Source organism: Trichomonas vaginalis, chromosome V (assembly GCF_026262505.1).
Source record: "Trichomonas vaginalis G3 chromosome V, whole genome shotgun sequence".
Classification (NCBI taxonomy): Eukaryota; Parabasalia; order Trichomonadida; family Trichomonadidae; genus Trichomonas; species Trichomonas vaginalis.
Window position 1 is genome coordinate 18,299,184 of NC_067207.1, and position 21,728 is coordinate 18,320,911.

The 21,728-nt window shown below is 34.1% G+C and overlaps 8 protein-coding genes and 4 pseudogenes across 12 annotated transcripts, besides 2 other annotated features; 6 read left to right on the plus strand and 6 right to left on the minus strand.

Annotated features, from left to right (window-relative positions):
- The first annotated feature begins 418 nt into the window (after nucleotides 1–418).
- Nucleotides 419–21,728: part of a mobile genetic element that runs on past the window's edge.
- TVAGG3_0359130 (uncharacterized protein) lies at nucleotides 1,115–1,351 on the minus strand (the record flags this gene model as incomplete). The annotated part of the gene is made up of 1 exon (XM_001323193.1): nucleotides 1,115–1,351. The coding sequence occupies one exon, from the start codon at nucleotides 1,349–1,351 to the stop codon at nucleotides 1,115–1,117; it is 237 nt and encodes a 78-aa protein (XP_001323228.1).
- TVAGG3_0359140 (repellent protein 1 family) lies at nucleotides 1,400–1,858 on the minus strand (the record flags this gene model as incomplete). Its single annotated transcript, XM_001323192.1, has 1 exon — nucleotides 1,400–1,858. The coding sequence occupies one exon, from the start codon at nucleotides 1,856–1,858 to the stop codon at nucleotides 1,400–1,402; it is 459 nt and encodes a 152-aa protein (XP_001323227.1).
- Nucleotides 3,104–21,728: part of a mobile genetic element that runs on past the window's edge.
- Nucleotides 3,665–3,817, minus strand: TVAGG3_0359160 (protein of unknown function, DUF4107 family; the record flags this gene model as incomplete). The annotated part of the gene is made up of 1 exon (XM_051231387.1): nucleotides 3,665–3,817. The coding sequence occupies one exon, from the start codon at nucleotides 3,815–3,817 to the stop codon at nucleotides 3,665–3,667; it is 153 nt and encodes a 50-aa protein (XP_051101117.1).
- Nucleotides 4,418–5,299, minus strand: TVAGG3_0359170 (uncharacterized protein; the record flags this gene model as incomplete). Its single annotated transcript, XM_051231388.1, has 1 exon — nucleotides 4,418–5,299. One exon carries the CDS (start codon nucleotides 5,297–5,299, stop codon nucleotides 4,418–4,420), a length of 882 nt encoding a protein of 293 aa, XP_051101118.1.
- Nucleotides 5,348–6,202, plus strand: TVAGG3_0359180 (protein of unknown function, DUF4106 family; the record flags this gene model as incomplete). Its single annotated transcript, XM_051231389.1, has 1 exon — nucleotides 5,348–6,202. The coding sequence occupies one exon, from the start codon at nucleotides 5,348–5,350 to the stop codon at nucleotides 6,200–6,202; it is 855 nt and encodes a 284-aa protein (XP_051101119.1).
- Nucleotides 6,213–6,600, minus strand: TVAGG3_0359190 (uncharacterized protein; the record flags this gene model as incomplete). The annotated part of the gene is made up of 1 exon (XM_051231390.1): nucleotides 6,213–6,600. A coding segment is annotated over one exon (388 nt), but the record flags the coding sequence as incomplete, so codon positions are not given.
- TVAGG3_0359200 lies at nucleotides 7,505–8,284 on the minus strand (annotated as a pseudogene). The gene has a single exon. A coding segment is annotated over exon 1 (780 nt).
- Nucleotides 8,302–8,883, plus strand: TVAGG3_0359210 (annotated as a pseudogene). The gene has a single exon. A coding segment is annotated over exon 1 (582 nt).
- TVAGG3_0359220 (keratin-associated protein family) lies at nucleotides 9,486–10,443 on the plus strand (the record flags this gene model as incomplete). The annotated part of the gene is made up of 1 exon (XM_051231391.1): nucleotides 9,486–10,443. A coding segment is annotated over one exon (958 nt), but the record flags the coding sequence as incomplete, so codon positions are not given.
- On the plus strand, nucleotides 15,226–15,534 carry TVAGG3_0359230 (uncharacterized protein; the record flags this gene model as incomplete). Its single annotated transcript, XM_051231392.1, has 1 exon — nucleotides 15,226–15,534. One exon carries the CDS (start codon nucleotides 15,226–15,228, stop codon nucleotides 15,532–15,534), a length of 309 nt encoding a protein of 102 aa, XP_051101122.1.
- TVAGG3_0359240 lies at nucleotides 16,646–17,589 on the plus strand (annotated as a pseudogene). The gene has a single exon. A coding segment is annotated over exon 1 (944 nt).
- Nucleotides 18,166–19,189, plus strand: TVAGG3_0359250 (annotated as a pseudogene). The gene has a single exon. A coding segment is annotated over exon 1 (1,024 nt).

Below are 21,728 nucleotides of genomic sequence, written 5' to 3' on the forward strand. Positions count from 1 at the left end.
CATTTTCTTTATTCTTTTGAATTCCATACTAGACACTTATAGAATATTTTGATTGTTAACGTACTTCATTAGAATGAATCCTTACAAAGGGTATGTCGATCGAATTTACCTAATTGGTATTCCAATCAGATTGAAGAAGGTAAAATGACATGGGAAGAAGCTTGCACCCATGTTCCCATCGCCCCAACCCTTCAATCAAATGATTTCAAATATTTAGATATTTCAAAATCTTTTTTACAAAATCAATTTAGCTTACAGAATATCCCATTGCCTAAAGGCAAGAAAGGTCGTAGGGTCAATCCCTACGACCAAATCAAAGCTCTTGCTGTGATACATGACCACTGGGCCTTTCCCTGTGGTCAAACAAAACAATGGAAACGTTTGAAATTACAACAAATTGATGTATCTTATAGAGAAGAGTTAGTATACATATCTTCAGTACGGTGGCACTGCGCGCCATCTTACCGAAGATATGTCAACCTGACACTTTACAAAACCACTAACGTATATTTTACATCGCAGATGCAATATTTCTAATAACCTTAAACTATTTCTGCCACGTAAAGTATTTATCACATAAACCACCTCATCTCACCTCTCTGTACGTTATATATTGTGCGCAGGTCATTGCCCATGGCAACTCCACGCGACACAATGCACGTGCATGAAAAAATAAACGTTCTCACTAACGTACACACTAACGTTCACACTAACGTTCTCACTTACAAAAGTATTGCAACTCCTCCCATTGCTGTGCTTCACATAACAGCTCATAATCTTCTGACTCACTTTCTTCTTCATATAGGTCAAAGTCGCTGTCATAATTAATGTTTATAAGTTTTGACAAAGCTAATGAAACACGCTTACCGTTTGTATCTACTGCTTGTATATATCTTCCATTATGTTTGCTATCATAAATGCTTAAACTAACTTTACCCTTTCTCCCTCGTATCTGATAGAATGTATTCTCACGCGGAACGAAGAACAAGTTCTTGAACTCATGACCGTTGTAGTTTGTTATCTCAATAGTTTCGTCATTACATCCAAATAAAAATTTTCAGTAAAAATAAAACTAACGTTAAAAATTTCTCATAACATAAACGTTCTCATTGCTTTATAACTCTCTTCCTTTCTCCAACTCTTCTAGCTTCTTCTTAAGTTCAGCTATGTTGTCCTCATGAAGTTTAATCTTCCTTAATATACCTTCTCTATCTAATGGTTGCTTTATCTTTCTAAACTGAACTCTACCATCCTTCATAGTATGAATGTAAAAACCTTCTGGAATAGTTCCTGATTTAATGTATTCTACCAAAAACTTTTGTTTCATTGCTTCAGTGACTTTATTTGCCATTTTACTCTAAATAAAATGTTCAAATAAAATAAAAATAACGTTATTTTTTCAGTAAGGAAACGCAGGAGTTTTACGATTTATTTGAGGAGTAGGTTCTGGTTTAAATGTTGGAGTCGGTTTAGGAGTTGACTTTTGAACAGGAGTTTGTACTTCCATAGGTTCAGGAGTCATTGAAGGTTTTGCTTGTGAAGGCGTTGGTTTTGGCGAAGGTGTTGGAGTTTGTTTAACTTCAACTACTTCAGTATTATTTACAACATTTGCTTTATTTCTTTTCAACATCATAACTGCTCCTGCTGTAGCTAGCAAACCTAGTGGGAGACCATATCTTATATAAGGACTTGACCAAATGCTATTTTTGACAGGAGCTGGTGGAACACCTAACCTTGGTGAGACTGCTCTTTGCCATTGTGCAGCTCGTAAGAAATATTCAATAGGTGCTCCATAACCGTTTGGTAAAGTTTGTTTCATAGATGGTGAAGGTTCACGAGAGCTTGATGAAGAACTCATTTATAAGCTTTAAAAATAAACGTTCATCCTTTATTCCTCACTGTCGTCCGTAGCTAAGTTATAGTCATCTAATCTTATTATGGGGATGCCATTAGCACGCACCTGAATAGCAAAGCAACAATCCCTCATAAATCCAATAAGTGGCTTTGGTACGTTTTCAGTTGCTAGTTCAATAGGTCCTTTAACAGACAATTTGTATGTTATTGGAGCAGTAGATGTTTGACCTTGCTGGAAGCAAAAGTCCACTTCTGTTGGAAAACCACATAAGAAATGTGTGTTGTCATAGCTATCCCATTTATGTTCCACACTACCATCATCCACCAATGACCTCATAACATCTTCATTAAATCCTATCATATCATTGTTTGTATTGCAAGCGTTCGCAACCATTTCATAAAATACAGTCCATATGATTTTTCAGGTTCTGCAGGCATATTTCCATAAGCTCCCATGGAAAGCTGAAGATATTTAAACTTAGGGTTCTCAAAATTAACATAATAGTTGTCTTTCTTTCTAAATAGTGCCCAAATACTTTTAACATTAATAGGCGTATAAGCTGCTGTAAATGTTGCACTTGAACTATCTGTATTCTTTGAGAATGAACCGTCCATAGGAATCCAATCCATAACTTTAACAGGAAAACATAAAGCCTCGTTTGTATAATGTTCTACAAGTTCTGTATAAATGTTAGGGTCTAAAGAGAATGACTTTGGATGAATGAAACATTCATTAAAATCCATCTTTGTTCGAAATAGTTGCTGGGTTACAGTTGTAATAGTAACTGTTCCACTAGCTTCTACTGCCTTCGTTATCATAGTGAATGGTTCATTCCATGGAACAAATTTATTTGTCGGTGGATTTGAATCTGGAGCAAATGCAACTTTAAGAGTTGGATTGAAAGCAATGATATCATTTACAGATATAGATGTGCATTGTAAGGCGTCGCTACTGAACTTTACTTTAAGCTGAATGTTTCCTGCAAAAGCTGGAATAAATCGAATAGCTTCTAATGGAAGGAATCTTCTAACAGGAATTCTTAAACGAAGCTTTAAATCAAATGATTTTCCTGCTGTAATTGGACCACTAACAATTTGTCCTGTTCTGCATGTTCCCGAATGACTCCATACATCTTCATGTCGAGTCTTTGAGAAAACATCTACTTTCTTTATTTGTTCGGTAGTTTGTGAGTTTGAAGTAGTTAGTATGGTTAAGTTGGGTACGGCGGCACTGCGTTCCACCTTACCCAAGTTAACCTTAAATATTTACAAAACCATCTGACACATAAATGACTTCACTAACGAACTCACTAATGTAAAAAATAAACGTTCTCACTATCGTTCTCACTAACGACTTCACTAATGTTCTCATAAATTTTCCTCAATATCTTCATCATCAGTGTTAACCCTATTGTAGTCATACTTGAAGCCATAAACTTTCTCTAACTTCTTAACGTACAATTTACATAACTTACCTTCGTCATCGTATGGTTTAATGATATAACTATTTCTATCTTTATACACAGTCAATGAAAAGTCAACTGGTCTCGGATGTATTTGAAAGAACATGTTATGCTCAGGAAGGAAGAATAAATGTTTAAATGTATGTTTGTTATACTGTGGAATTCGAATGAGTTGCTTTTGTTCTGTCATTTACATCCAAATAAAAATTTTCAGTAAAATAAAAAATAAAACTTAAAAATTAATGATATCACCACCCTCACACGTATGAAAACATAGCACAAAAATAAATTTAGGTGAAGTGGTGAGATCTCACCTCTTTTTTCACCTGTTTTTCACCCTGTTGAATTCATTGCTTTATAACTCTCTTCCTTGGTTTCTTTTTAGTTGCTTTCTTCACGTCTGTCTCCAACTTGACTGTCTTTCTTCTTCGTCCGTAATGATACCAGTTACTTCCACCAGTCAATGGGTCAAATGGTCTTTCGTAAGGGTTTCCATACATTCCATAGGGACCATACGGAAGAACTACTGGTGGAGAAGAAACATTTTCTTTAGTTCCATCGACTCTATTTAAATGCATTGTTTCACCTTTCATCTGGTCATTAAAGTCTTTTGCGTGTTTTGCAAACTCATCGTCCTTTCCTAAAGCATTTTCTGACTCAGTCGCAACCAAATTGGATGCTTTATTTATGAGCCCTATTTTATTTAATCTTAACTTCTTTGCAACCCAGCCTCCAATCTTCCCTTTATTTGCATCTAATGTCTTCGAAACCCTTCCTCCACTCATTTTATTTACTGCGTCATAAGCTCCAAGTGCTTTTGCTCCAAATGCTAATGCTTTTGTTCCCATTGCGCCTAAAGCTGCCCAAGCTACCATTTACACCATATTAAAATCATCTCTCTTCAATATTATCTCATAAAAGTTCTCGTTACTGGAGAAAGTCAATGAAACATAAGCGTTCTCACGGGCTTCGCCCTCACCGCTTTGCGGTCTATCTAACTTATTTCTTATATCATCTATACGCTTCAAAATGTCTGAACAATTGCTAACATCTTCTACAACAGTTATTTCATCATGAATGACCTTCAAGAACAAGCTCATTTAATATGCTATTAAAATCATCTCAATAATGAGTCCATCCTTTCCATCTTTAGGTAGCACAACATCTTTCATTGAAGAAGGTTCGACAAGTCTTATGTTAAACTTACTGACAAAGTTTGTTATACTATAATGCTTCGGCGGCGAATACATGTAGTTTGAAAGACATAATATAGATTCTTCAGCAAATTCACTTATACTGGATTTTATAACAATGTTCTCACGAGACCAAATACCACCAATTGACAATCTTGTAAGCAATCCTGCTGAACCTTCTACTGTAAACGTCGATGGTAACATTCCACGAAGGTCATCTATTGACATCGTTGAGTCACTGTATTTAAATATTTTCTTAAAGCAATCGTCATTATCTAACCATGCAATAGCTTTGAAGTTTTCATTCGAATATACATCTGCTTCATTAAATGTAAAACCTGACTTCTTTGCAGAGATGACTTTAAAATCTATTGAGTTTGTTTCAAAATTATATGCTATGGTAACTTCTGAAGGTAATGGATGTCCTTCCGCAGTCAGTTGTTCTCTCACTACCGTTTGAAGCTTTGTATTAAAAACTTTCATGTCATCTCCTGTATCTAAGTTCACATACACAGCAACAGGGAAACTATCTTGCTTCTTTGTTTCATCATTATATCTCAAAACATTAAAGTTCTTCAATAATATTGTTCTTCCTGCTGGAATACTTCGAACCTGTCTGATTTCAATAGCTTTCTCACCTCCTACATACTCTACCCAGTGTCTTGGATATTCATAAGTATACTGACTTTCTTGAATTTTGGTAGGTTTCATCATAACGTGTTCATAGTATATCTTTATACTCTTGTCAGTTAGACTCGGTGCTATGTTCTGAATATTTCTGACTTGCATTTTTAATGGAGAAAAATGAAGCATTTAATACATGACGTAGATGAAGACATGAATGAAACTACAGACAAACTTAACTCTTCTCTTATTCTTCCTTTCAGTAAGGACTATGAGTTCTGTTCAAATGGTGTTTATTTCTATTGTGGAAAGATGGGTTCAGGTAAGACATTTAACCTCATTCGTCATATACTCATAACAGAACGTTTAGGAAACGACTCATATTATGACCAAATCATTATATCAGCAACTTCAGACTCTATGGACTCAACAGCGAAAACATTTATGTCAAAAGTTCAAGCCTCTGTCGTTAAAGTTCCAGACAGTGAACTCATTGAATTTCTTCAACGTTACATTCGACGTAAGAGGAAATATTATGCCATCGTTGAATTTATACAGTCAGGAATGCAAAAGACTTCTGAGGAGATGGAAAGAATTATTGACAAACACCACTTACGTCAGTACTCAGGAGTTTACGATATGAAACGACTTACAAACTACATTCTGTCAAAACTTTCAAAATACCCCTTCAAAAAATATCCTTCAAACACTTTATTAGTTTGTGACGACTTCGCCGGAAAAGGTTTAGTGTCAAAACCAGACTCACCATTAGCTAACATCATTACTAAAGTCAGACATTACCATTTAACTGTAGCAATACTTATGCAAACATGGAGGTTTTTAGCTTTAAACATAAAACGTCTCATAACTGACTTCGTTATCTTTCAAGGTTTCTCACGCTATGATATTGAACTCATTTGGAAACAGTCAGGTATAACATTACCTTTTGAAGAAATTTGGGAAGCATATAAGTCTCTCATCTCTCCTCGTTCATACCTTGAGATTCATATCATGACTAATACCATTAAAGTCAAAAATATTCCATGGGAACGACCAACATTGTTTTAAAGTTTAACCTTCAATTGACTGATGGTAAACAAATTCCATGCATCTCTGTCGCCATTTCTGTTAATATTTTTGCTGTCATTCATATCATCCACTTCCCCATCCGTTAGCTTTTGAGGATATGCGTTAGAATAGCTGTTCTTAAATGAAGGCTTTTCACCTTTGAGAGCATAAACTCTATAACTTTCTGCATACTTTATGTTTGAACCTCCTGAGCCATCATTGACATAAATTTTTATAGGCTTCCACCCTTTGTTCATGTTCCTGCTTCTTCCCTTAGCTCTTTTGTTCAGTAGTTCTACATCTTTATACACAGCACCTGTCTCAGTGAATTCAACAATATTTTCATTCGTTAGCTTTACATTCAAACCCTTGTCGAGTATATTGTTCATTTCATACATATAAAAGGTTTTTATTCTATATGAAATGAGAAGCAAATCCATCTTAGCTGGTGCCGTTAATGTTCCAATTGAACCAACATCAAATGTTGACTCACGAACGACAAACAATATTGTCATAAAGAACTATAGTTCAGAGTGTTTGAAAGAAAAAGAACCAGAACTTAAGTCGGTGAATTTAAACACAGCTTCAAACGCTAACGCTACATCAGATGTTAAGTTAGAGTATCCACCACTGGACCAAATTCTTTCAAGAGAAGCCAACGACAATCCTTACACAAATGTTCAAACAAATCCTTCAGATAACGTAGACCATTACCTTCTTCAGTTATACCAAACAATTTTACTCAAAGACGATAAGAAGCTTTTGACAAATCTTATAAGCAAGAACCAAATAATTCTAACAAAGGAGGACCTTGAAAATGTTATCTCACGAATAACAGGGAAACAATGTGTCATTGACTATCTCGACCCTGAAATCGAATGCTGTGGTCAAACTCCACTATTCATGAAAATAGGTAACATCCGCATCATTGAAACACCAGGAACTACAGGAGTTGAGTTTAAGTATAAATATTCGAAAGAATATACAAAACTTTCAACAGAATATAAAACTTTGTTTGAAATATGTTTTAGTAAATTAAAAGCAGTCAGGAGGGCTCTTTGAGCCCATCTTGGCGCTTTGCGCCGTCAGTCAAAAAATTTCAAGTTAGCAATTTGTAATATCTATCCAAAACTTCTTCAACAGTATCGAACTCATCTTCATAATGCAAACCTAATCTTATTGACTTGGTGCAGTTTTCACTAACACAATATTTTTCTGTTCTCTTGACTGACATAACTAACTCATTTGTTTCATCAAACAGCAACAACCAAAGTTCATGACCTAATACATAACATTCATACTTTATATTTTTAGCTCTGAGTTCTCTTGTAAGCTGTTGCATTTAATATTTTCTAAAAAGTCAACTTCAACAGTCATTCGCACTGGTGCCTTCAGTTCTACAGGCTCTCCTTGAAAGTCAACAAGTCTGAATTGCATGTCTTTCAAATTATGAGGACTAATGCGAACCCATTTACCTAAATGAGTTGCTATGACAGGAACGTTTGGAATGAACATTGAATTGACTGCATAACAGAAGGATTTATATTCTACTGAACCTTTACTATTAACTCCTGAAATATGCCTGTGACATTAGCTATTTTTAGACTCAATGTATAAACAATTACCATAACATACGTATGGAACAGATTTCATCTCAATCGTTTTGTCAACACTTTTCAAAGGAAATGTCATATGGTATGCACCCAAAAGAAGTTGTACTCTATGACTCATTCTTGGTATCTTAAACTCCTTCACATAACTGAACTTCAAAACTCCTGCAATAAGTTTAACATTCATTAAGTTTTCTTCGTTATCCTTGTTTATTGTAGTATTTATGAGAGCATTTAACACTCCAGCTAATGTTTCCATCTTATATTCTACATTATTGTGAAATCTTATTTCGTGCTTCTTTCCATCTATTTCAATCTCCATGAAATCTGTTTCATCTGTTATAACGAATGAAGCGATAGTATTGAAGTCAACCATTCTGAATGCAAGCGCCTCATTCTGTAGACCTAAGTTTGTTTGTAGCTTTACTGTCCCGTATTCGTTTGGGTCTGTACTTTGCAAATAGAACAACATTTTATTCTCATTAAAATATGAGTATAGCTGCATATGCGTATGAAGCTGACAGAGCTAAACGTTTATATTTTGGTCAATACTCTCTCACACTTACTGACAAATATATTGTTATTTCTGATGGAAATACTGAGAAATATATAACATGGAAGGACTATGAAAAGTTTGACCCTATTTTAACTCCATGTACTATGCCGTTTATAAAGGACGGTGAAATTATTGAAAAAGATAATACAACCGTATATAGGTCTGTTATGAAGCATTAGAATATATGTTGAATCATAACCCAAAAAGATTTGACCCAAGCACTACACCATGTGCAATGCCTTTTATTAAGGACGGTGAAATCGTAAGAGTTCCGGATTCAACGGTTTACACAGCTGTTCAAAACAGTTTACAAAACATTTTAGCGAATATCTTTAATTCAGAAACTACAGAAATAAAATTACCATATATAACAGATGCTAAAGAAATTAAATCAAAAACGACAACATTATTTACGTCACTTAATGATTTAATGACTTATATCATTAATATTCCTGCACCAACTACAGCATTTGATCCAAACTCGACGGTTTGCAGTGTACCTTTCATAAATGACAGTTCATTAATTACTTTAAGGGATTCGACAGTAAATGAATCATTAAAGGCGTCATTAATGAAAATCATTGATTTTAACTCATTCACGAATACATATAATTCATTCATTAATGTTTCATATGCTTCTAAAGAAGGTGAGCCAAAAACTATCGATAAAGCGGTGTATGAAATAAAAGCATCAACGACGAAATTGAATTCGTTAACTTTTGACGGTGATAGTTTCGTTAATGACATAACATCGGGGAAAACAATTTTAACGAAAGAATACTTAAAATCTCATGTTAGTGAGTTCGTTGAAATTGAAAAAGAAGGTGGAATTAAGTTCGATCCACTGAATTTCATTTTCAGCTTAGCGAATGCAGGTATTAGTTTCGCTGAATGGACAACTATACAGAGTGAAATAAATGCAATATGGACGTTTTTGGGGTCAAAAGCGGGAATGGGTGAGCTTGTAAATGCTGCAAGAACATTAGGTGAAACAGGAAATTTTGTAGATGGTTTTAAAAGACTTGTTTCAAATGTTTTAACAAACACAAAGAAATTATTTAGATATACCGTACATAACGGACGGATTTTCGAACAGATAGCAACAAACCCTCCGGTTATGGCTGCGTTGATGATGGTTAGAGATATAAAACCACGTAACGACGGGAACGAAGAACATGAACAACAGGATACTGGTCGGGTTATTCGAGACATTAAAAACGTGTATCCTGAAGTTATTGATTTATTTAGAGGAGTTAATGATTCAATTTCAAAACATTCTATAACCCTCGATGAAGAGAATAAATTAACAGATTATATATTCGTCATTATTGCAGAATTAATGAAGAGAATAAATGAAAAAGGTATAGCTGATATCATTAATGTCAGCGATGTAATGATGAAAAGAAATTTTGACTCATTATTTACAGAACCGAAAACAGAATATAGTCTTTATGACGTAATTACCGAATTAATGAAAAAGATTAATGATAATAAGAGTTCTGGCGGAAGAGTTGAATTAGAAGTGAATGATGTTAATGAGAAATTAGCCGAAAAAGCAGACAAAAATGAGCTTTTAGCTCTGAGTGATAAAGTCAAGAACCACGTTCATTATATAACTTCAGACGAACAGATTATAACGGACTACCATGGATATTTAACACGAAGTGATGAAGCGAAAACAAAAAATGTTAATGAAAGAAGATATAAATACATTCGTGCTAAAGGTTATGACATAAGCTGTACTGTACAGTATGATGTAGCTAAAGCACCAGAAGCATTTGGTTATACCGGTGAAATTTATGCCTCTACTTTCAATGTTAACGGTGTATTAGTTGAACCAAGATTTACTTTGAGAGTTAAGGCAAAAATAACTTTTGAAGATGCTATTAAAAGTAAAGCCAGCAAAGATGAACTTGAAGCAATGAACAAAGTTTTGAAATCTCATAAGCACAATATCTCCGATATAAATGAACTTCAAGCTACATTAAATAGTAAAGCTGACAAGAACCATACACATGAATCCTTCACTACTGTTAGAGCAGACGACATAATATTGAACTATACCCTCGGTTCAAGTGCACCTTTAGAGAATCCGAGTACAAGTGTAAAAGATACACTAAACAATTTAATAACAGATGTATGAACATTGAAGGTCATGCCAGAAACTTTGAAGCATATGAACTACCAAAAATGTTAGATAAGAAAGCTGACAAAGAACATACACATAAATCCTTCACTACTGTTAGAGCAGACGACATAATATTGAACTATGATTTGGGTTCAAGTGCACCTTTAGAGAATCCGAGTACAAGCGTAAAAGATACTCTTAACAATTTAGATAACAGTTGCAGGAATATCGAAGATCATGCCAGAAACTTTGAAGCATATGAACTACCAAAAATGTTAGATAAGAAAGTCGACAAAACTTATGTAGATGAAAATTATGCAAAGAAGTCGGAAAAATGCTGCGCTTAATGGAAAAGCCGACAAGAACCATACACATGAAGAATTTCAAACAATCAAGATTAAAGAAATTAAAGCATGCATCGAAATAGTAACAAAAACAGGAAGAAACGGTGCAACTGTACAAGAACAAAGAATTTATCCTCCTACTTTTCCTAATGGTTTAATAACAAACAATATAAATATTGTAGATGGCAATGGAATTTATAAATGTTAAACATGAACTTCAAACAATGAAGACTCAGGTTCTTGAAACCATATATCCTATAGGCTCTATTTATACGTCAATGAACTCAACAAATCCAGCAACAGTTCTGGGTTTTGGTACGTGGAAGCAGATTGTAGATAAATTCTTATACTGTGCTAACTCTTCAAAGCAAACAGGAGGTTCGAAGAAAATTAAAGAAGCAAACTTCCACCGCACACTCATACAGGAACTACAAACACAACAGGTATCATTCACATTCAATAACAAAAAGAGGTTATACAAATCTTGCAGCAGGTTCGGATAGACAGGGAATGCATAGATATGATATTTCAAGTGACCCAGTAGATTCAAGCGCAGGTATTTTCTGTGGAACCACAGGAAATCATTCACACACTTTCACAACAAATCCAACAGGCTCGGGTGCAGATTATATGCCACCATTTGTGACTATATTCGCATGGTACCGCGTTCAATGAACGCGCTTGAGCCTAGAATAAAATCTTTAACTTTACATAAATGAGCTTGAAAGAAGTATTCGAACAACATCCATGGAGGTCATTTAAGAAGTTCAATGAAGCTGCAAAGAGTTGGGGATTTACTAACAGAGCTGAAGTGAAAAGGTTCTTTGACAAAAATGTTGTACATCAAACAAAAATAAACCCTTACGACTACTTTTTACCAATTTACTCCAACACTCCTGACGCATACCAATTTGACACTCTCATTCAAAGCAAAAAGGAGGACATAAACCATTCCTCATCTTCATTAATGTTAACACTCGTAAAGCATATGCATATCCAATGAGGAATAAAGGAACTCGTGAAGTGTTAAGAGTTTTACAAAAGTTTGTAGCAGAACATAGCCCAAGTACTTTAACATCAGACCAAGACAGTGCATACCTCAGCAATGAAATCACAGATTTTCTCATTAAGCATAACATAACTCACTACACTACTGAAGACCATAACCATAACATACTCGGCATTCATAAACCGCTTCATAAGAACGCTCAGAGATTTAAACCAAGAGCGAGACTTTACCGAAGAAACAATGAAACATTTTCTCGAAGTTATAATTCCTCAACACATTCTACAACAGGCATACACCAAATTCAATGACACAACAACAAGAAGAAAAGTATATACAAAAGAAACGAAGCCAAACACAAAATATCAGAAATTCAACACACAATTTACTCTCATTCCTGGAACAAAAGTTCGTGTAGTTCTTGACGACAAACGTTGACAAAGAAACGTTTAAGGTTAAGTCGAAACATTATATCGTAGACTCTACGCAAGGTAATGGATATCTTATAAAAGCTGACGACTCTATTGCGTTTTACCCTCGACATAAATTAGTTGAAAGTAGTAATGGCAAACTTGCTGAAACCATTGACGAAGCAAAGCGAGGAGTGGTTATTGAAATACTTGGCTACAACATAAACGATGACACTTATAAAGTAAGATATGAAGGAGGCGTTGAAATGTGTATACCATCTAAGAACTTGAGAGAGTCAAAGCCAACACATCTGGGACCATTAGAGCGGGAGTACTGGAAAGAAAAAATAAACCAGAAAGAATAATAAAATTCTTCTAAACTTTTTCATTAGATGTAAATCAGACATGAATGAGAACAATCATGATATCATTTAATGGTACCATTTATTTAACATAAATTTACACCAAAAATATATTTTAGGTGAAGAGGTGAGATCTCACCCGTTTTTCACCTGTTTTTCACCCTCACCGCTTAGCGGCTCAGATTGCTTTAGCTTTCTCGTGAATTTTCATGAATTTCCTTAAGATAGAAAAAATAAAGTTAGTTTTATTTTTATTTATTTTTTTATTTTGTATAAAAGATATGATTTCAACAATCGCACAACAACAATTCAAACAATACAGCACCAAACTCGCTAGTCATGAATCCTACGTCAATGTTGGTAGAGATGAAAAGCTTTATTCCTTCTTCATATACTTTTGAAACAGAAATCCAGAAGATAAAGCAAGAACTTTTAACAAGTAATTTAGACTGTAGTGCGAAAGATGAAACAAATGAACAGTATCTTTATGAAATGCAGGACATTATTGACCATTTACCCAAATTGCCTGAAATCCAACAGCAAAAACTAACTATTCCTGAATTCGACGAAATAGAAGTGAAACCAACTGACTCAGTAGAAATAAAGAAATTCATACGTAAAGTAAATTATGAGTTTCTAGGATATCATTGCAACCATAAAGTTATGGACAAAGATTGCGACATGGTTTATAAAAATATTTCTGACATATATAAATCGGTGGAGTTTAAGACATACGATAACTTTGTTTCATTAGTTGCAAAATGTGTTTGGGAAATAAGAGATAAAGATAGAAGAGGTAAGGTATGCATGAACAGTTAAAACAGTAGCTTTTGAGTTAAAGAAAACCATTGACGCCTTAGTTGTTCTAGCTGGTTTTATTTCAATGTATAACGCAAAAATGAATCCGCAATGTTCAAAATGTAAAGCAGCAATAAGAAAATATAACTATTCAGTCAAAGAGATAGAAAGAATGCGAAACGACTATGCAGACTTAAAGAAAGAAGCAGAAAAGCCAGCAGAAGATAAAATGGATATGTGACATTTCTGAACAAAAAACTATCCAACTGCAGAAGATTTCCTTCTGTCTGACGTCAAGAAGAAATATAAAGAGACTTTCGGCATGATTAAAACATTCGATGTACTAAAAGAAGAAATTGAAGCTACGAAATTGTTTAGGATTTCAAATATACATCGTACAATTCATGTAAAACGCTTGTGAAAAAAGAGGTGAAAAAAGAGGTGAAAAATTAGGTGGAAAAAAGGTGAGATCTCACCTCTTCACCTAAAAAATTATTTTTATTGAATCAGCACAAAAATAATGAATTTATTAGTTAGAAAAATAACGCTAATTTTATTTTTATTTATTTTTTATTTTGTATGTAAAGACAGTAATGACAAACATTGAGTTTGAAACAGTTAGAAAGATAGACAATGACACCAAAGTGGTTAGAATAGGTGATTTAAACGTAAGATACTCAAAGAAATACAACAAATATTCTTTGTCAGACATTATAACACCATCTGGAAAGAAAACAAAGACTGGGTTAGAAATGCTTCAACTCAGAAAATTTTGACAAGAAATCCTGAGCTTATGATATCAGTAGCATTTCATGGAACAAGAGCATATCTTATAGACAAAAGTCTTATACCAATAGTTTTGTTATGGTTAGACCAGTTGTTGGATATAACTTCATAACATATGGTTCATTCGATACGGAACGTTGCAGTGAAGGCTTACTTTATATCGTTCAGAAACCGAAGGACTTCAACACAAAAAGATATAAGATAGGAAGGACATATAATATAACTCAAAGATATGACAGTACAGTCAATAGAGTCAAGGTTGTGTTTGTTAATGATATGAGAGCTGCTGAAACAGAACTGCTTGAAGTTTTTGAGAAAATGTTATGGTGCTCCACGAAAGGTTAAGAAACGTTTGAAGTAGATGAGATAGATAAAGCTATAAAATTATTTGACGAAGTTGCCTGAAAAATACATGTAAAGCGTTTATTTTTGGTCTTTTGTGAAAGTCAGAAAATAAAGTTAGTTTTATTTTTATTTATTTTTTATTTTGTATGTAAAGACAGTAATGACAACATCAGAGAACACAACAACAGTTATAGTCCATGAAGCTATAAATGAAGAATACGAGTACATACAGTATAACAAACAGTTACGTCTCATTCGTTCAGTCAAGATGACATGTACCAAATGCAAAGTATAATGAATGCTCTTCGTTCTACAAAGCAAGCATATCATTGGTTTGAAAACCAACAGACAAAAGAACTTTTAGAAGAATTTCCTCATATGATTGCTTCTCTCGGAAAACCGAGAGAAGAGATTCCGTATGAAAATCGCAAGAATTTGGCTCCTGGTTTGAAAGGTTATTATGTTCATAGACTTTTAGTAAACGCTGTAGCAATGTGGGCTTCACCTCGTTATGCTTGTTATATTTTCATGATGCTAGATGAACTATATAAAGCAGAACGTGGAGAGATGGAAAAGAAACTTCAAGCAAAAGATGAAGTCATTGAATCCAAAGACAAAAGCATACAGAAAAGAATACCGCGTTCAGTACCAAAAGGAAAGGAAAAGAGTTATAAGTATATGATTTATACTGAAGAGTTGGAAAATGAAGAAGATAAAGATATGGTTATGTTACATTTAGTCAGAAGAAACAACAAGAGCTTTTATGACTTAGCTAAGATATATAAATCTGACAGAAACTGGTTCTATCGTGAAAACTTACCGATTTCAATGACACCGAATGAGCAAATAAAGGAAATTGTCAAAAATACTCTTCCTCAAACACACTATGACATCAAAGGTTGCACAATACTTACATTCAAAGAAGACTTAACATTACTGAAGGAAAAAATAACAGAATATTTCGATAACTTCAAAGAGGAAGAATGAAGTCACGACAACATTAACGAAGAAGTCACGACAACATTAACGAAGAAGTCACGACAACATTAACGAAGAAGTCACGACAACATTAACGAAGAGAGAATGAGGTGAAAAAAGAGGTGAAAAAACGGGTGAGATCTCACCTCTTCACCTAAAATATATTTTTGCTTAAATAGCTTCAGGGTCTATTTCTTCAACCATTTCACTTCCTTCGTCAATGTCAATAGAAGCTTCTTCAACCTTTGGTAAGAATTTCTGTATAACATCTTTGTTCGTTATTGTCTTCAGAGATGAAGGATAATATTTCACATTTGTTTCACCCTTCTTATATTCTTTCTGTTCGGAAAGATTTAAAGCAATACTGAAGAAGTCAATATTAGAGTTCTTTATAACAGTATAATGAGTATCTTTGACATTCACGAAGAAACTCTTTTGTTTCAAAACTACTGCTAACTCTTGTGAAGTATAACGTTTGCGGTCAATGACGATAGCTAATGGTCTGACATACTGACCAAACTTAGATTCTTTCACAAACTTCTTGTTAAAGATAACATTAACATTTGAAGCATTATTGAACTCATTCTTGATGGCAGTAGCGAGAGCATTGTATGAAAAGAACTTGCAATCTTGCATGTGTTTCATTAAAATAAAAATATTAAATTATTTTGAAAAATAACTTAAAAAATCTAATCTAATTTTTTCAAAAAATATTTTTTTATTTCCTACTAAAGATGTATCGGAAGTTGTCTAAGTTAGAACACTCGGAAATAAAACAACTTCTTACAGAAGCTAATATAGATGTTGCAAAACATTACGCAACAAACAAAAAAGCACTCGCTGACTTCATTAAGACTATAATGGTGCAATAAGTTATGATAGAATTCATGAGTTCATAAAGCGCAACGCGGCGAGGACGAAGTCCATGCAAGAGCATTTCCTTTAAATGACGTTGCTATTGACTTATATCATAGACGTTCAGTACCTCATGAAGTAAGAAGAGAAATGTTTGACATAACAAATGCAAACGTTGGTGAAACAAGAAGAAGAGACGACACACTGAAACAACAGAGAAGAGAGATGTTTAAAAGTGCTATAGAACAAGTTCGCAAAGCTAACGATGTCATTCGTTCCATTGACGACAAACCAAAAGAAGGTGAGAGATGGTTAAAGAAAGATGAAGAGAATAGGAAGAGAAATGTGAAGTCAGGCAATAGACTCATTGACTTTAACATCGAAGCTTTAGATGAACCAAACAGAGACTACTTACACAAACATTTCGGTAAGGTTTTCATGAGACTCTTAGAGAAAATTAAAATAAACTCACAACAGAGATGGATGGTATGTTATAAACTTGGTGGAAAGTATGAATGTTCTACGTTAAACCTCAATAATATTGGAACATTACTACATCAGCTCTTGAAGGAGAACTTTATATCAGAGATAGAAGCAAATGCTGCAGGTATTGTTGAAATGCACTATGACTTCTTCTTGACAAACATAAAGAATCTTACTGAAATAAAGATGTATGATTTAACAGAATATGAAGGCTTAACGATGTCAGATGTAAAGAAAGGCAAACCAAAAAAGAGACCATATAGAGATGAAAGCACACTGACAAATGACCAGAAAGCCATTTTGGAAGCTCTTAAGCAAACAGGAAACCCAGCACTTATAGAAAGCTTTTGGAAAGATAATGGTGAAAAGAAGTTTTATAAGAAGAGAAGCGGTCAGTTCTGGAAGTATCTTTGCACATTACCTATAAATCTTGAACGCTACCAAATCTTCAATGAACTGAACAAAAGAACTGCAACACTTATGACAGAAGATAACTGCTTCGTTTATGCTTGCATTCAGGCTGGAGTAAATGAAGAAACTATTGACCACATGAGAGAAGTCATTCGTGTTAGAGACTTTCCTCAAAGTAAAGTACAAGAAATTTCTGACGCAACAGGTATAGCATTTAATGTTACCATTGGTTATTTCAATGACTCAAGACATAATGAAATAAAGAGATATATACCAAAAGAATGTGAAACTGTTCGAACTATTGACTTACTTCTTGTTGAAGACCACTACATGCTAAATGAAAGATTACCAATGACAACATATTTCATTCGCAACTATATAGAAATCTTGAAGGAATGTGGTGGAATGAACATTGAGAAACAAATGAAGATTTATACAAAGAGAGAGAACAAATATGTAGTTCGTTATGATAGAACAACACCGTTATGGGATGTTATGAAAACATTGTGGGAGTGCAAATATTTCGAACCTATTTCTTATGGAGAACTTTTCACATATACGACTGACTTATATAAACAGAACCTTGCACCATTTAAAGATTTGACATATGCTCCAAAGTATTGTGTACAACTGAAGAAGAAAGCCGAGTCAAAAGAAGTAAATAAAAATAAGTGCAAGTTCATTCCTGAGCACGTTTTCTTTGCTGACTTTGAGTGCAGTACCGATGGCTTTCATAAAGCTTTTAACATATGTTACGACAGTGAAGATGGTTCAGTGAGTGAAAGCATTTGGGGTCAGAACTGTGCAACAGAATTTTTGGAACGACTTCCTGACAAGAGTTTAATATATTTCCATAACCTCAGTTATGATATAAACTTCATCTTAAGACACATGACAGAAGTGAAAGGAACTCCCATCATTAAAGGTTCACGAACAATGCAAATAACTGGCTTATATAAAGGAAGGGCAATTATTATAAAAGACTCTTACAGTGTTATAAATAAGAAGCTTAAACTATTTCCTGCTATGTTTAACTTACAAACAGGACCGAAAGAAGTATTTCCATACAACTACTACAGCAGTGTTTTGTTAGCAAATGACAACAGAACTGGTGTCATTTCTGAAGCATGTAAGTTTATCCGGGATGCAGATACATTCATGAAAAACATAGATTCCATCAAAGGTTGCAGAATAGATGAAAACCACTTCGACTTAGAAAAGTATAGCGCATTTTATTGCAAACAAGATGTAAGAATTTTAAGAGAAGGTTTTGTTAAGTTCCGCAATGACATATTGAAAGAATTTGATTTAAACGTTTATGACTACGTTAGTATTTGTTCAATTGCTAACAAATTGTTTGAGAACAGAGTGTACTTCCCGAATGGAAATTTATATGACCTCTCAAATAAACCAAGAGAATTTATTTCACGCTGTATTCAAGGTGGAAGATGTATGCTGTCAGATAACATGAAACAAAAGAGCGAAAAGAAACTCATTGCTGACTTCGACGCTGTTTCATTATATCCATCAGCTATAGCAAGACTTTATACTTTAGAAGGTATTCCAAAGTATTGAAGAAAGAAATGTTAAGCACAGAGTATCTCATGAGACATTTATTCGATGACGACCAAAAGGAACCCATTGGTGAAAAGTTTATGTCTGGCTTCTTTGTTCTCATTAAGATAACAGAGATTGGAATACATAGACACTTTCCTTTAATAGTTTGTGACCCTGAACTAAATCCAGAACTTAACGTTCCCAGAAGTTCAAACACTTGCTGTTTAATGTATGTTGACCATATAACATTACAAGACCTCATAAAATATCAAGGTGTCAAATGTGAAGTGTTGCAAGGATACTATTACGATGGAAACAGAGATATTAGAATAAGAGATGAAGTAAAGAAGTTGTTTGAGTTAAGGTTAAAGGTTAAGTATAGAAGAAGGAAATCCTTTGCAGAAAATATAAAGCTCATTCTGAACAGTATTTATGGCAAAACTATTCTATCTCCTATTGAGTCAAAAATAACCATAGTAAATGACAAAGATGCTATAAGATATGCCATCAGAAACTACAACCATATAGTGAAGTTCGAAGGTTTGGATGGTTCAGATAAAACTATTTTCAAGCTAACGAAAAGCATTTGCAGACACTTTAACTTTTGCCCCTTAGGTGTTAATATCTTATCTATGTCGAAGAGAATAATGTGTGAAGTATTCTGTACTGCTGAAGATATGGGTCTTCAAATATTTTATCAGGACTGCGATAGCATGCATATTTTCAATGAAGACATACCAAAGCTTGCAGCAGAGTTTAAGAAGAGATACGGTAGAGAACTTATTGGTAAAACATTAGGTCAGTTCCATTCTGACTTCGCAGAAATAACACCTGGAAAACAAAGTTTAGCATACAAGTCAATATTTTGTGGAAAGAAAACCTACATAGACTTACTCACTAACGATTTAAATGAAGTTGCATTTCATGCACGTTGTAAAGGTGTAAAACAAGACGTTCTTGCTTTAACAGCTAATGAAATGTTTCCTGAAGCTATACAATGCTATTACAATGAAGATAAGAACATTCACATACCTGTTGGAACATATGACAAAGACTCTGAGTTCAGTTTAATGAAACTTTACAAAGCACTTTATGACGGTCAAGAGATTGCATTCGACTTATGTAAGTCTTCTAGTCCTGCATTTGAAGAGAAGTTTAACTTCTCAATAACGACTAAAACAAGCTTTATTCGTAAGTTGAAGTTCTGAGGTCATTTATTTTTGTCAGCAATGAGGTCATTCGTGATAAAAATAATGAGGTCATATATTTTTGTCATTTATGTATAACCATTGTCTCTCTTAAACTTTGCAATAGACAGCTTTGTTCTTCTTCCTTCTACATCTGTAATGTTTATATAATCTTTGCTATACTGTCTTAAGACATTCATTCGTCTGTATTGAGTTCCCATGAAATAGTAAAAGACATCTTCACTTGGGACATAGTAGTAATTTTCTAGAGTAAATTTAGAGTATTGTATAATTTCAACAGCATCTTCAGGAAGAGTGTCTACAATGTCAAACCAATAACCATTCGAACCAGAAATATTTCTCATGTTTTGTCTTCTCGACACCCACCTTAAGTTTGAGATATGAAAGTCTCCTCTGTCTCTGTTTATATGGTCTACTTCTCGAAGTCCTTCAGGATTCGGTATAAATTGATTTGCAACAATTTTATGCTTAAAGAGTTTATGTTTGTTTAAATAAACACAAATATAACCATCACCGTTGTCAAACTCACTTACAACTCTTTTGTTACTTATGCGCCTAATTGGATATGGGTACTCTGAAAAGATTTCATAGTCATTGTCATGTTCGAGTGTTTGCCAATGTCCTTCACCTTCCATGCCTTTCACTCAAATAAAAATTTTCAGAAAAAATAAAACTAGCGTAGATTTTACAATACTGCGATGGTAGAGTTTAAGAGTTGTGCTTCAATGTAGAGACAGTCCTTATGGTCTGGAGGTAAGAACACTGGGCAGTTATGGTCATGAGTGGAGAACATGTCTATCCAAAACTCACGATTGAAGCCAGTTAATTTATAGTATTTAGGGTTAGGAAGTGGTGAAGTTCTTGTATGACCAATGAACTCATTTTCAACTCCCTTACTTAAGTTTGAATATAATATAGCTTGCTTTCTATCCCAAATGCCAGGTGTTACAATCTTTGAAAATTCATTTTTCCTCGGAAGCATTGCATCATAATTGAAAACATTCTTGAAATCATCACTTGGTTCAGAGATTTGAAATCTTATACGTAATGGATTTTCTTTCTTTTAGCGACTTCATTGAATGGTGAGAATACAACAAACTGACAGTCATGAGTTCCATCTTCATTTTCATTAAATTCATAATGAAAGTCTATAAGTTGTGGCTGACTACCTTCTTCTTTCAGTTGTGCAAGAAACTCACGTAAAGGCTGTAAAGTTTTGTACTTCAATGTTAAACTTTTTCTCGAACATTTCATTAAATGAAATCATACATTGTTGCAATGTTGTATCGTCTTTAAAGTATTTGTATATGTGAATGTTTTGGGCGCTTAAAGACTGTTCGTCATTTTCTATCTCGACTTGAAGTATAAAGTCAACCTTTCTGAAAGCACGTGTTATATACATAGATGTTATGCCAATGTACTTCTCTTCATTTATGTTCACAATCCAGTCTGTTGGAAACTTAAACGTTACTCTGTTCCCCTTTATTTTGACGTCAGGGTTTTCACTACTGAACGCAACAGATAAAGGTATTTGTCTATACATTTAATTCGGATAAAAATAACCATTTACTCTTTCTTTGCTTCAGCTTCTTTAGCTTTTGCTTCAGCTTCTTCTCTAGCTTTCTTCGCCAGTAGTCTTGGGTTCTTTTGTCTTCCAGCAGCTAATGCAGCAAGTTGTTTGTCACTAAG